Below are 14,469 nucleotides of genomic sequence, written 5' to 3'. Positions count from 1 at the left end.
GTAACATATGAAGTGTGTTAGGGATGCGTGTTCAAGAAATGTGACAATTTTTTTGTAAAGCCCAATTGCCAAATGGAAGATAATATAAGTACACTCTTGCCTTCCATAATGTGATACACCACAGCAGTTACAAATCTATGGATTGCACTCCCGAATTTTTTTAAGTTATTGTAAAGGCCTCTCAACTGATTGAATTAAAATGTATAAGAACTAAATAAATATACTGTCTATTGGATAATAATATAGTTTCTTTCATTCAGCAGTCAGAACAAGTTGGTTGGTGCCACTGGGGAGGAGGTGTCTGCATTTTGGGATTTCAGAATATGGTAACCCCTTGATTAGTGTTCTGAGTGGTGACATAACCATAGATAAATTACACAATCTACTTATGTTATCATGCCTCCTTGCCTACAGTCAGTTATAAACACTGCCTACAAATCACAATCTTTCTCGACAGCATTTATTAGTTTTTCAACTGCTTCATGAATCATATTTTCTTCCTGTGTTTAGAAGAACAGCAAATTTCCCATTAAGACTTCGAAAATAAATACCAGGTTGTAGTTTCAGAAAAAGGAACTAATTAACGTCGCATTCTAAGCGTCATAAAGAGGTTCTCTGTCCTTTCATTAGGAAGAACATCAGACATGTGTATTCGTTGACATGTATGCAATGAAGATTACAACAGACTACTTGACATTTTATTCATTCTTTAATGAATTTACCCCTTTTCACCCACTTCGTTTTGGCTGATTTGGTTTACCTCCAATTCAATGAAATCAAATGCATTTCTTCTGATTTTGCTATATGCGACCATCTTCAACAAAAATGTTGTGCTTTAGAAGTAATAATTCAATCATATGGAACAGAACTATACACTCAATGAAGTTGACTTAGATCGGCCATACTGATAATTAATAGTGATCCTTATCTCATCTAATGTAGTCTACAAGTAATATCACTAGAGCCCAGATGTTTAGGCATTTATTTTGGTTTAAATAGGCAGGCATATAGGCACTAAATATAGTAAAAATAGGCAGTGTAATAGACATTATTCATGGAAACATAGACAAAAAAAAAATAGACAAATACTTAATAAACTATCCCATACGGTACTCACTTTCCTTGGTTACATGTCACAACAAGATGCTTTTTTAAGTTGTCAACTGTCATAGTGAGCCGCCTGTCAGAGAGAACGTTTTTCATGGTGGAAAAAGATCTTTCTACTTCTACTCAAGTGATTGGAGCAAACTTAAAACAACTTATTTCAGAAGGACTCTCTCTACTTCCTTTCAGAGATCGGGAAAAACCGACTGTGTATTGTCTCGAAAAGAGGGGTGTGAGAAGGGATTAGAGATTTCTAAGTACGCGTGACTTGTGCGTACAAGCGACAACAGTAACAGGACCTGGATACTTGCTTTTCATACTTCCCTCATCCCCTTTCTTTTGCTGCTAAACCCCGAAGTGACCTGAGCACTGAGAATTATACTGTTCAAACATCTCTGTTAAGTGACATAAAAGATGGAATTGGTAGGGGATAAAAGTGTACGACCTCTTGGAAATATATCGTCCCTCCTCTGGCAAACTAGCAAAAGTGACAAATAAGCGACCCTGCACTTAAGGTCTATATTGTACTATTTAATAGTACAAAATATACCTTAATTGCAGGGTCGCTAATTTGTCAGTTTCGCTAGTTTGCCAGAGGAGGGACGATATTATGTATTGCTGGAGAATAAGATTATCAGCAAATATTTGTGTGCTGTGAATATATATTTTTAATCTGTACAACCGTTCTTTTTTGTTTTTTTTTTATATAATTTATGTGCGGTTTAATTTAAATGCATTAAAAATGTAGAAAATGTACAATAACGACGTAAAAAGGCTAAAAAGGCATTTAACATTAAAATAGACAACAGGAGCTAAAATAGGCAAAAAAGACAAAATAAAAATTGGGCCTATCGTCCCCAAATGTGTGAAAACGTGTTTATCTCTCATAGGTCTTTCATACATACACTCAGTTTAAAAAAAGGCATTTTGCCTAACATCCGGGCTCTAAATATCACTTAGAAAATAAACATCCCACCACATAACTGGTATTTTCACTTACAATCATGAATGATGGATGACTTTTTCTGCCAAACAAAACAGTTTTCCATATATCTGTGCAAAAGTTGCTGTACGTTCTATCACTACTCCGAAAACCAAACTATTAAGTAAATGAACTAAGAAGTAGTATGCATCACTAAATTACAATGTCAATGATATGATGCAAGTTAAGGGTTACCCACTAGACGAAAAAACACACACTTCACAATTTATAACATTCATTCTTTTGGGCTTACAGTCCTCATAACAGAGTGACTCAACCACAGTTAATTTAAACTTCACAGAACAAACAAACAAAGAGCTATAATCACAAGCTGAGATAAATTTAAAATTACTAAAATCTTCCGAGAGCAACAATGGATACTATACTTGACGATCCAGACAAAAAAAAATTATAAATAAAAAAAAAGCCTTTGGAACAAAACAGCACTGTTACCATTTCCCTCATGTTCTGTAAAATATCAATACCATAGTATTTCAAACTTTGGGGATCTAATGTTTCATTGAAATCACTCACTCACCTCCCCTCCACCCTCCCCAACCTCTCACTGATTAGAAACTGTAAGAGGTCGATAATATGACAGTACTTGCAGCAGAGTTGAGAAGTCAGTACCTACATGAAACATTTCCTGAAGAATGAAACAAGAGCTGAAGAATTTATTCAGATTGAAATTTAAAAAAGTACATGCACTCTTTGAAATCACTCGTATTTCACTGAAAATACAATTTTTTGCAGTAATATCCATTTATAGCATTAACTCGCAATAATGAAGCTGGATTCGAAGGTGCAATGGTGATGAAATGTAAAGAAAACTGAAAAAATGAGAGAAAAGTATGTTCCTTATTTTTAATGCATTTATAGCAATTGCGATATTTTCATATCTCTAGTTATGAGACAAGTCGAATCAGCTAGCCTACAGGAATTCACTCTACTCTGCAAATGAACCAGCCACTGAATTCGAAATTGAACAGTAAAGGTTCGAGAGAACATATTATAATATCTATGGAAATATATTCACCTGGTAGCCACTGTAACTGCTATAGCCACCTCCATATTCACCACCAGATTTTTGTTGGCCTGCAGCCGAACCCCCAGGTGCTGCAGGGCCAGCAGGTGCAGATGCAGCTGGTCCAGGTGCTGATCCACGAGAATACATGTCTCCTGTAAGAATAAAAAAGGCACCTAATGTAACTCCATTCTTTAGATAACAACCTAAATTACAAAAACTTCTTACTTCACAAGTCTTGTAACAAATACCTCGACAATTAAAAAACAACAGTGTATTTACAATGTATACACATCTTTACACATTTCATTCTTGCTTGGAATTCAAATGTACATTTTGTATATGGGCTATTCCATATGAAATCGATCAGTAAAAAAAACCTCGCTTTTTTTATACCCTAATTTTTTCCCTATTTATACAAGGTGCTGAGGATAGGGCATTTTCAAAAATATACTATCGAAAGTCAAACGGTTTTCGTATTATTAAGCGACAAATTTAGCGTATTTTATAAAAACAAGCCTCTTTCAGCGCTCAGAACTCTGGAACCATTTACTGCAGAACATTGGACGAGAGCTCATTTTGAAGCTGACATTTGATAGGTTATGTTAAGAAGTAATCCTTATTTTTATTGTATTCAGAGAGACAGATAATCTTATTTTACTTACTTTTAGGCTTTTTGACAATTTGTAAAAATGTAAAAAAAATATTGAGAAAAAAAACCTTGCATTATTAAGAGGGATTCGGCATTGTTTGGTTAGTGGTACGGCAATAAGTTTCGAGGGTATTAAATAGATTATTTTCACACGCCTAGACTTGAATGGCACAGTACCGCACGCACTAGCCGAGAGCTGAAGATAAGAGAGCGTTTGGCGTCATTATACTCCTGTTCATGAAAACCTGTGATAAAGCTAGCACAGCGATGAATGCTAGACGACACATCACGTGTTTATGTCTCCTGGCCTTGCTTACCTCGGCAAGCTCCCACCTCACAGTCAGCTGGTTAGTTCATGCGCGTACTATTTATTTTCTTTATTTGATATTTTCAATTCTTTCTTATCAACGTGCCATCAGTAAAAAATGTGTTTATTTGTACTTTCAATGCAGAATCTAACTTTATATTTTAAAAATATTTTTTCCTTGGCAAAGGCGTCTTAATGAGGAAAAATCTAAATTTCTCCATTTCCATAAAAAGTAAGAAAATCTGTTTATATGTCAATATAAACTTTAATTTCTCAGCATCAAAATAAACCATGATTTTGATCATTGGATGAAAGGGTTTCGGAGCTACAACAGTTTAAAGTTGAAAATTTTATGAAAATACGATAAATTTAAATATTTTTAATTTAAACACTAAAAGACTCCAAAGCAGCTATTCTATCAATAGTCTCTAAACACAGACCTTCATCTCAAACAGCAGAAATAACTAAAATGCTCTCTCAAATTAATATCACTCAATAAAAGAATTGTATTCCAATGGATACCATCCCATTGTGAAATCCTGGGAAACGAGAATGTGGATGCTTTAGCAAAGAAGGACAGCACTGCTACTTACAGACCTGTTACTATATCTACGTATTACACTGTGAAAAGATTTATTAAATCTACATACTTCGACTTCAACAAACAAAATTTGATAACATAATTTCAAGGGAAAAAATGGAACTCTCTGCATCAAAATCCAGTTAATTCCCGATTTACCACGAAAATCGTCTGTAGCTGCATTTAGATTGACAACAGGCCATGATTGTTTGGCCAAACACCTGCATAGAATTGGAATATATCAGTCCCCTAACTGCCCATTGTGCAACTCAAACCAAGAAATGGATTCGGAACACCTCAAAATCTGTGCTTCAGTGGATGGCCATGATAATATCTTTGAAAAATATTGGAGTGCAAGAGGTCAAATGACTTTATTGTCAAACGCCTGGCATTAGAAAACAACAAACAACAACAACAATTTAAACACTGTGAAGTTCTGATACCTCAAACTTTGCACAAAGCATTGTATCACAGTTCTCTACGTACAAAAAAAGTTTTATTGTATTTAGAAATTGTAAGGTCAATTTTCTCTATATTTCCGTCGATTTGAGATGGAATAGCTCATATACGTCCTACGAATTGGTTACACATACAATAAATTAATAATATATGTTTAACTACCCACCAAGAAACTTCAGAGCTAAACTAAAAGAGGACATAAGTGAAACATATAACATATACACCGCTGCGGAGTAACAGTTGCCTGACTGTGAAATGAGTGCGCCCAGGTTCAAATTCTGGTTGGGACAAGTCACTTGGTTGGGTTTTTTCCGAGGGTTTCCCTCAACCACTTGAAGCAGAATTGCTCGGTAACTTTCGGCACTAGACCTCAGCCTCATTTTGTTTTCATTAACTTCAACTTCATGTATCATCTTTAATAATTTCACATCAAGCAGGAGATCGTGGTAGATGTGGTTCTGGGATTTGCCAACAGGTGTCATATGAGAAATCTGGGGCCCAATTAACTATCATTGTAAATTGTAAACTTTGTTCGTAAATTTCTATTTCACAATCTTAGTTTGTAATGTAGAACTTTACAAAAGAAATCAAATCTTTACAAACGAAATTTTGAGCACTTTACAAATGTTTTGTTTCACAATCAAGGGGTAATTTTACAAATGTGTAAACTTTACTTGTAAAGCTAGCACATTTTCTACAATAGTTCTGAGATGTGTAAAGTTTAATATAGCAACAAATTAAAAATTAATTTATTAAATTAATTTTTGAGTAATTGGATGCTATTACGAATTAGACTAAAGTTGTGATGTTATTTAATAGTTCTAGTGACTCATACGGATATACTGTATGTAAGCATAATAAAAGAAAAGGTAGCTGTAAAATTTTCCAGCCACGACTTAATAACACATTCGTATCATTGTATCAATTTAATGAAAGCTTGGAATTAGATTCGTTCCGATGGAATGTCTCCTACCAGGTATGTGACATCACATCCAACAGGGAAAAGTGGTACCCTAAACCTCAAAGCAACAACTGTATATCGTTGTCAGTTCCATATAGTAGCAGATATGCACGGAATTTCTAAGCTTCAGTCTGCAGAAGTGTCCACAGAAGTGATGCTATACACAGTTTTAAATATGAGGGATGTTATTAATTACCAAATGCACGTATGTACTTACTGGAACACAGAATTTTTATGTTGTTGCTGGGTTGCTTAATGTTTGTGGAGTTGTGTATGTAACATTAATATCCTAAAAAAATATTGATTGACCAACACAAAATGAAGCTGTTTTGACGCACAGACAAGACAATCGTTCTATCAAGTGCATGTTTGTACGTGGATCAAATCTGTTATTTACGGAGTGTTCGACTGAATTTGGCACTGCCTACAGTCATATAAGTTGTAGACCAATCAACGCATTGGTATACTCGACCAATCACATCACACGAGACTCCACTGTCGCCAATATAGCAAAATCTAGATACTTTAATTTCTTTAGCTGATTTTGTAAAGTTTGTTAAACTTTACAAATTAATAAGTTTACATTGTGAAACACAGTATAGAGCATTTTGTAATCTTTCACTTGTGATTTATAAATTGTTAACTTGTAATTTGCTAACACTGTGAAACGAGCCCCTGCACAAATTTCAGGGATCTTCCAAGATCTTCAGGTCAAAGGATGAAGTAGAATCCTAGCATGTGAATTGCAAATAGATGCCATCAATCTGAGGAAGCGGCATTTTAACAGGGAGACGGAGGAGTGTTTCTATGTGCGTGCGGACTTTATCAGAACTGGATAACATAGCCAAATCGATATAATGGCACCAAACAGTGAATCATGTGCTTGAAGAGCAGTCGTAAGGACTTCAATAATCATGCCAATACAAGGAAGTTGCACATTAAAACTAAGGCTGCATCGCTTGCCTACAGATCCTTGTCTGGAAGAAATATATTTCACTAACGAGACCTAAGATAGTGTCCTGTGGTCAAAATAAAATTAGACTTTTGGGTATTCCATGCCATAATGGAGTAACTGAAAGCCTAATTCTAAAGGATACAGTTACTTTTCTTTTTACTAGATAAGCACAGAAACAAAATAAAATGAATAAACAGAATGCTTACAAATTTCATTACTACAGTCTGCATGAGAGTAGCAAGAGTACTGCAGTAGTTACATTTTTCCACAATTTTGATACCAGGTAACAGTACAGTAAAGTACAATACTGGTATGATAAGTTGCAATTTACACAGGCTGTGCTGTTGTGTCCAGACAGCACTATGTGTAAATATCTGACGTAGCACATCGATTTTAGTACACAGACCTACAAGATGTTCCACTATTTTTCCCATCAATATCTTCCCTACTGTTAAGGCTCATTCGCAATGAAAATGAAACCTAACATAAGAGTTAACTTAAGAATATAGACGTTATGGTAAAATCAAGAAGTCATACCATCATTCACGATGGGAACATAAACATAACAGCAAACATACTTGGTAACCATGGAAACGTAACGACGCCATTTCCTCATATTCTGTTGTATACTTCAGCGCTCCACGAACGCCATTTCCTCATATTCTGTCGTATACTTCAGCGCTCCACGATTGTGTTCTGTTTGCAAATCACGTAAGCATAAGCATGAAAGTTTGGAGTTTGCAAACTTTCATGTTAACGTCTTACGGTAATGTTTATGTCAATGCTTATGTGAATCATTGTGAATGATCCCATTTGGTAGCCTGGGCGCAAACTTCTGTGTTTATGTTACAGTTATGTCTAATTTTCATTGTAAATGGGCCTTTAGACTTTGGGCATAGATATATAGCGTTAAATCAATTTTCGCATGAACTACATTACCCTGAAATATTTTATATTCTTCCTAGAACACTCTGTATAAATGAACTCAAAGAGAATACCTCTAATGTAATACAGTACTACGAATTCAAAACTTCTAACTCAAAAAAAAATGCTACATTAATTCTTATGAAACAGATATGCAAGGATATTATCATGTACAAAAATAAGCAATTTTGTAAAATTAGATAACAGGTTTTAACTCAGTATTAAGTAAATATTTTACAGGAATTTTTATCAACTTTTAATTTACCCTGGTATTAAACCTCTCTATATTATCAATGTATCAAGTTCTTTTAATGCTATTTAATATACATATCAAATCCATTCTTGGAATCTTTGGTTGTAGAACACAAAGAAATACTTACTAACACACATACCATGTCAACGACATGTAATGACAATTTTAAATTAATGTCGAATTATACTCTCAAGACACACCATCTTTCTGCATTCTATCCGCTATTCATGAATTTCCATTTTATGACCCAAAAGAAGTACCATATTTTCTCGAATACTCCATGCACTTCTTTCCCGAAATATACAAGTAAAAAATACGGGTGTGCGACTTATTCGAAATGAAATCAGCAACGATGCCCAATTTTCCTCCCACGCAACTCCTAAGGTGGTAGTACATGCCATTATATTACCACATGGGTATTTCAATTGTTAACATTGTGAAATGACATTTGGATTAGCAATACATGTTTCAAAATCAAATTCAAGTATGATATATGTATAGTTTATGCATCTTATATTTTCAATTATGAAAATGAGTACCATTAAAGGTATAAGATTGTGATTGCAGTGAAAAGCTTACATTATCAGAGATATGGGGAACATGGAAATCATGATGCGTGCTATTAACATTGCAGGATATTGTGTAAATGCAATTAAAAAGACAACTGACATGCGTACAGTGCATTCGCATAGGATGGGTTTAAAACATTTCTGTTCCAGGATAACATTTATTTATTTATTGTTAATTGAACTGTATTTTGTTTGTTTTAATTTGTAGTGAATACATTTGTTGAAAGTTCTATTCTTGCCCTTACCCCCTTCAAAAGTGGAGAGTCTGCTGCTTATTCGAGAAAATACGGTATTCTTACATAAGTATTCACCAAATTCTCAACATGTCTTTTAGACATTAAAACAGTCAACCGCTACAATAAAAATAAGGGATTGAATACAATCTTGCTTCAAACGCAAATTTTGAAGTTGCTAATTAAAACAGCACACTAAAGAAGTCTGTAGTGCTAATAAAGAATGTCAAACTATTTTCATCTGATGTGGAATGTTAAAAGAACATAATGGATCAAACAAACTTCTTTCTAAATGAAATCCTAAGAGATGAACAATGTAAGGAGGAAAAATGAAATTAGAATTTCAATTACATTATCTTCCACATAAATATTATACAAAAAAATTACACGATTTTCAAAGTGAATAAAGCAATGGAAAGAATAAAATCAGCTACATACCATAGAGAACTCTGATTTTCCAGAATTTACCAACCATGAAGCAAGTTTGTCCGTATTTTCCTAATTTTCTTTGCAAACATTAATAAGTAAAACCACTTTATCCTGGACTCCATTAAACCAGATACTTCTTAAACCAGACAGACACTCTGAAGAAATAACATTTTGTACAAAAAAAATTTTGAACTTATTGTACTCCGAGACAAGTAGTAAATTTAGAAATTAAATGACTTGCCATATCATCAACAAAGGTATATTGTACTCACACTATCGCACTATACTATTTTTATTCACAAAACTGTTCTTTATTATTTTATTCCTATTAATGCGGACTTTTTTTAATCCGAACAACATTCAGCCCCAATTGATCCAGGTTTTTTTTTATACTGTACCTAAAAATTTTATGCCAATTTAATTATTGCGTCCACCCTTAAGTCTTCATCAAAAATAAAATTCCATAGTACAACAAAACCTGTTTTAACGTTCTCATTTTTAAAAAATAATCTGTTATGTCCCAAATTACCATAAGAATAATGTAATTAACTCCCGCTTTTAAGGAATATTTCTCAAGTGGATTCTGTGATAATGAAGCCCAAAATACCGACATGACTTTCAATAATCACATCTCAATCAATAGTAATGCAGCACCACGCAGCAGCATTATTATTTATGGTCTTGCTTTGCATTGCTTTTATAGTGTGATTGCTTTGCTCTCTTTGTTCTCGCGAGTTGCATGGATCCTGTTTCAGAGTTTTTTTTTTTTTTTTTTAATGTATCATTAGAACAGCGACTGAATGGAAGAAATTAATCTGACTGAAAGTAAGGGATGTTGAGATTAATATGGCAAAAAAAGCATGGTTTGTCAATTACTTCATTATCGGGAATAATGAAGAAGAAAAAAGAAATTTTCACTGCCTAGTTCAGTGTGGTTCAGGTTTAACCAAATAGAAAAACATTCGTGCCTCACCATTTGAAGAGTTAGAAAATATTATGATATGTACAGTATTGTAAGTAATAATTGTAGGTATAATTGATTATAATGTTTGATATATAACAAACATGTTAGTATTAATTATTTTAGCCTTTCCTTCCCATTTTATGGACAGCCCCTGTTAAGGAAAGCCTCTATTTAAGAAAAATAAAAGTAATCCTTCAGAGATTCGTTAAAAAGGAGTTCTACCGTATTTAAATACTTTCAATTTCCCCACAATTTATCTCTGTTTTCAAAAGATAGACTTCAAATGTCGAACTAACATTCGTGCTAATCTAAAGTGATCAGTATTATCAATGTCCCTAAACCAGTAAATACTAATTTATATATTGTGCTTAAAGTTAATTTATATAAGTGAAATTCTTAGTGAAAAAACCCATAACATAATACTAACAAAACTTCACAAAAACATAAAAACCATTATTTTCTAAGAAACATGGATGAAAATAAAATATAATTAATCAAGAGCACAATATTAATTGCACGTAGTTCATTATTATATTAATTATTCGAATGAATTGCGTAAATAGAAAGTACTGGGAAATCGTTTCACGGTTAGATAGCTGTCACAATAAAAGCATATGGTTAGCAAGGGCGATCTCACAGATCTAAAGATCATACCATTCTTCAAATATCTCTATTTGTATATAATGTATGCGAAGTTATTCAAGTACAATAATTGTCTGTGCTCTTGAAATATGCACATAGGCATTTTTTGATATGAGGTAGTAAGCCTATAAATTTTTTGATATGAGGTAGCAGCCTATTTCTTACTTCATGGGGAAAAAAAAGAATCAGCCCTATTTAAGTCCTTCAAACAAATGTGTTTGTTGTTAATTCCCGATTTACCACGAAAATAGTCTGTAGCTGCATTTAGATTGGCAACAGGCCATGATTGTTTGGCCAAACACCTGCATAGAATTGGAATATATCAGTCCCCTAACTGCCCATTGTGCAACTCAAACCAAGAAATGGATTCGGAACACCTCAAAATCTGTGCTTCAGTGGCTGGTCATGATAATATCTTTGAAAAATATTGGAGTGCAAGAGGTCAAATGACTTTATTGTCAAACGCCTGGCATTAGAAAACAACAACAAATGTGTTTGAAATAATGAAACTACCATATTTACGCGATAATATGCACCCCCTTTTTTTTTTATAAAATGTTGTCTTGAAAACTGGATTGTGTATTATACTCAATGGCATATTATATTCGCATGCAAACACCCAGCCTTGAACAAATTTTAATTACTCTATTACTCCCTGCAAAACTGCAACAGAAATGACCATTAAGGTTCGTGTTTCTGCGCCTTTTGCGCACTTTTAATTCGTAATTCCATACCATTTTTGACAATCATTATTAATATGTATATTATTTTAACCATAGTATTGACTTACACTTTTCTTTTATTGAGATTTATGTATACAACTTTTAACAATCGTGCATCTTTAAATAAGCCAGAACAATTTTCCTACAATTACTGATGAAAGGGTGGCATGACATCAGTCAATTGTCAATCCATCTTCTGAAATCAACCCAAACCTGTTGACTGGAAGTTCCAGTTCTGATATTGCAAGTGAGGTTGAATGTGATTTATATCTAGAGGTAAGGGTACTTAATAACCTGCCTTGATAATATAAATTTAATCTAGAATGTTTTTAACCCAAATACATGTTATATTCGCCAGTATTTTTCTCTCTCTGTATTTTAGGATAACAAAAATTGAGGTGCGTACTATATTCGAGTAAATATATGTTTTCCATGCATATATCCATGGCAAATTGTGTTCATAATAAATATAAATAAAATTACCCCAAAGTTCTAGAGAGTAGACTATACGGAATATAACTATAGCATGTCAAATGCTACTGTCTGAAAATGTTGGCTGCTAACAATGTGTAGTTCTACCAAGTACACACCTTTAGGCCATTTATATACATTTCCTTTCAATGAAGATCACTTGTTTAGAAATGAAGACATTTCGCATGCACATTTCCTTGAAAAAAATTACCTCCTCAATGTTACAGATGCCAAGAATATGCATTTCCGTCAAAATTTCGGACCATTTATGCATCATAGTACTTTACGAAACCATAATGAAGAAATTCACTTTTCTTCCATTGCCAGCAGAGCTTCATTCATTTGCATTACATCATTCTTACTCTAACTGTGAATGTAGGTTACTAAAAAATGTAACAAAAATACTAAAACTAAAATAATACTATCACAGCCAACGGTCGTTAAGTATTAGGAAGTTAATATATGGCACTTACGAGACACATAAGCAGACCAGAAAATCTCAAACTCCATTATTACAAGACTAAAACTGAAGCGGTACACACTATAAATAGAACAATTAATATCACAACTGCCTAATTTTACTGCATTATAAAAACAATCTAAACACACACTATTCAATGTGGATAAAATATGAAAGCAAGAACTTACATCCAGATTCAATGCATCTTTTAGATGTTCATGGGCAACACACTGAGAATCGTAGAAGAGCGAAGAGTTGTGCAAGGATAATGCTACATCAACAAGCATGGAACATGCAGATTCTATTCAGTTACAAAGAAACTATTACAAATTGTGAAAACTAACTACCAACTACACAAACTTTACTTATCAGAAACCTAACAAAGAAACACCATACAATGAACTGCCTACTCACCCTGAGGACCAGGAGGGCCTTGAGAAGGTCCGGGTGGGCCCCCTGGTGCTGGGGGACCATTCTGAGGCATATTCCAATTCCAGTTCCCCCCATACCCTGACTGTGGACCTGCTTGTGGGGGGCCTGAAATCATACCAGAAAAAGGAGGACTGTATAGTCTTTCAATTTGCCCAAAATCAGAAAAATTACTTTTAGGGCCAACAAGACTAATGTAGCAAGTTTATTAACCTCAGTTAGTGTAAACACCCATTGAAGTTGCCCCTTAACCCATGCTCAAAGTTTTACTGTGCATCAATCTCGGTTAGGACTCAACAGGTCAGTCATGATTAACTAACCATAATTTGAGTTAAGGGAGATAAGCAATGATTAATATAGCAAAGTGGCAGCCGGATTCGCAGCTCACATTTTCAAAGGAGAATTACTGAATTTCACTGCTTTTTGTATGACGAACATTGTGTTACAGTAGCAGAGAGAAGTGATCCTTTCAAGGAGTTCAATGACAAAAAATTTCAGGAGATTTTGTTTATTGAAATCTACAGTGTAATTTCTGTTACAACAGATGATTGATTTACTTGGAATATCCTACGAACAGAAAGTATTCTGTTTCTCCTGTAACTCTAAAAGGTCTGCTTACAACATTACAAATCCATGCAAATGGTGCTTTGATTATATTAAGAGACATTGCAAAGATACACAGAACTGCAGCACAAATAATTTACAATGTGAGCAATACGATAGCATTATTTAGTCCCTGGCAAATCTCTTTCCCTTAGTTTCAGGCTGAATTAAGAAAGGTTATGAATGGCTCCTATGAATACTGAATAGTTTTCTGCATACTTGTGAACCTAGATTGTACAGGCAATCATTTTATAGATCCTGATAAATAAAATGCAAGGATATTTACAAACAGAAAAGGGTACTTTATATAAAACTGCCAAACAGTGACAGTCTGCAGACATGTCTTCCTCATTTTATTTACCATTTTGCAAGACTACTTACTGGCTTCATACAAGAAATAGAAACAAAAAATGGATATGATCCTTTTTGTATAAAACAGAGTATTCTGCAATGTGAATACTTTCCTCGTGTACTGTCTGTCCATGCCACAACTCTCGTCTCTAAAGCTAAGGTAAAAAGAGAAAAGGCACACCCAATTGCAAGTTGACTTACTGGTAACATATTACATTAATGATTAATATAATCGTTGTAGCCCCTACTGTAAGAATGCAAGTTTCATTAGTAGATCAATTATTACTTCCTTATCACTTGACAGCTGATTAAGCTGTAAAAGCTAAGAATGCCACCTAGTACAGCGTTTCCCAACCTTTTGAATGTCATGGATCCTTGCAGCTCATATTCATTTT

At 34.0% G+C, this 14,469-nt stretch overlaps 1 protein-coding gene across 9 annotated transcripts in view; it reads right to left on the bottom strand.

The window, feature by feature from the left end:
* Hrb27C (Heterogeneous nuclear ribonucleoprotein at 27C) overlaps positions 1-14,469 on the bottom strand; it is a 127,352-nt gene that overhangs the window by 18,857 nt on the left and 94,026 nt on the right. For 8 of the 9 annotated variants that reach the window (XM_069823809.1, XM_069823815.1, XM_069823810.1 and 5 more), the window contains 2 exons: positions 13,106-13,228; positions 3,123-3,265 (listed from right to left, as the gene is read on the bottom strand). In XM_069823809.1, coding sequence (XP_069679910.1) covers positions 3,123-3,265; positions 13,106-13,228 — 266 coding nt within the window. The remainder of the gene's footprint in view (positions 1-3,122; positions 3,266-13,105; positions 13,229-14,469) is intronic. The other variant, XM_069823816.1, reaches the window with a different exon arrangement.

Source organism: Periplaneta americana, chromosome 4 (assembly GCF_040183065.1).
Source record: "Periplaneta americana isolate PAMFEO1 chromosome 4, P.americana_PAMFEO1_priV1, whole genome shotgun sequence".
Lineage (NCBI taxonomy): Eukaryota > Metazoa > Arthropoda > Insecta > Blattodea > Blattidae > Periplaneta > Periplaneta americana.
This window is presented reverse-complemented; position numbering and strand designations above follow the sequence as displayed.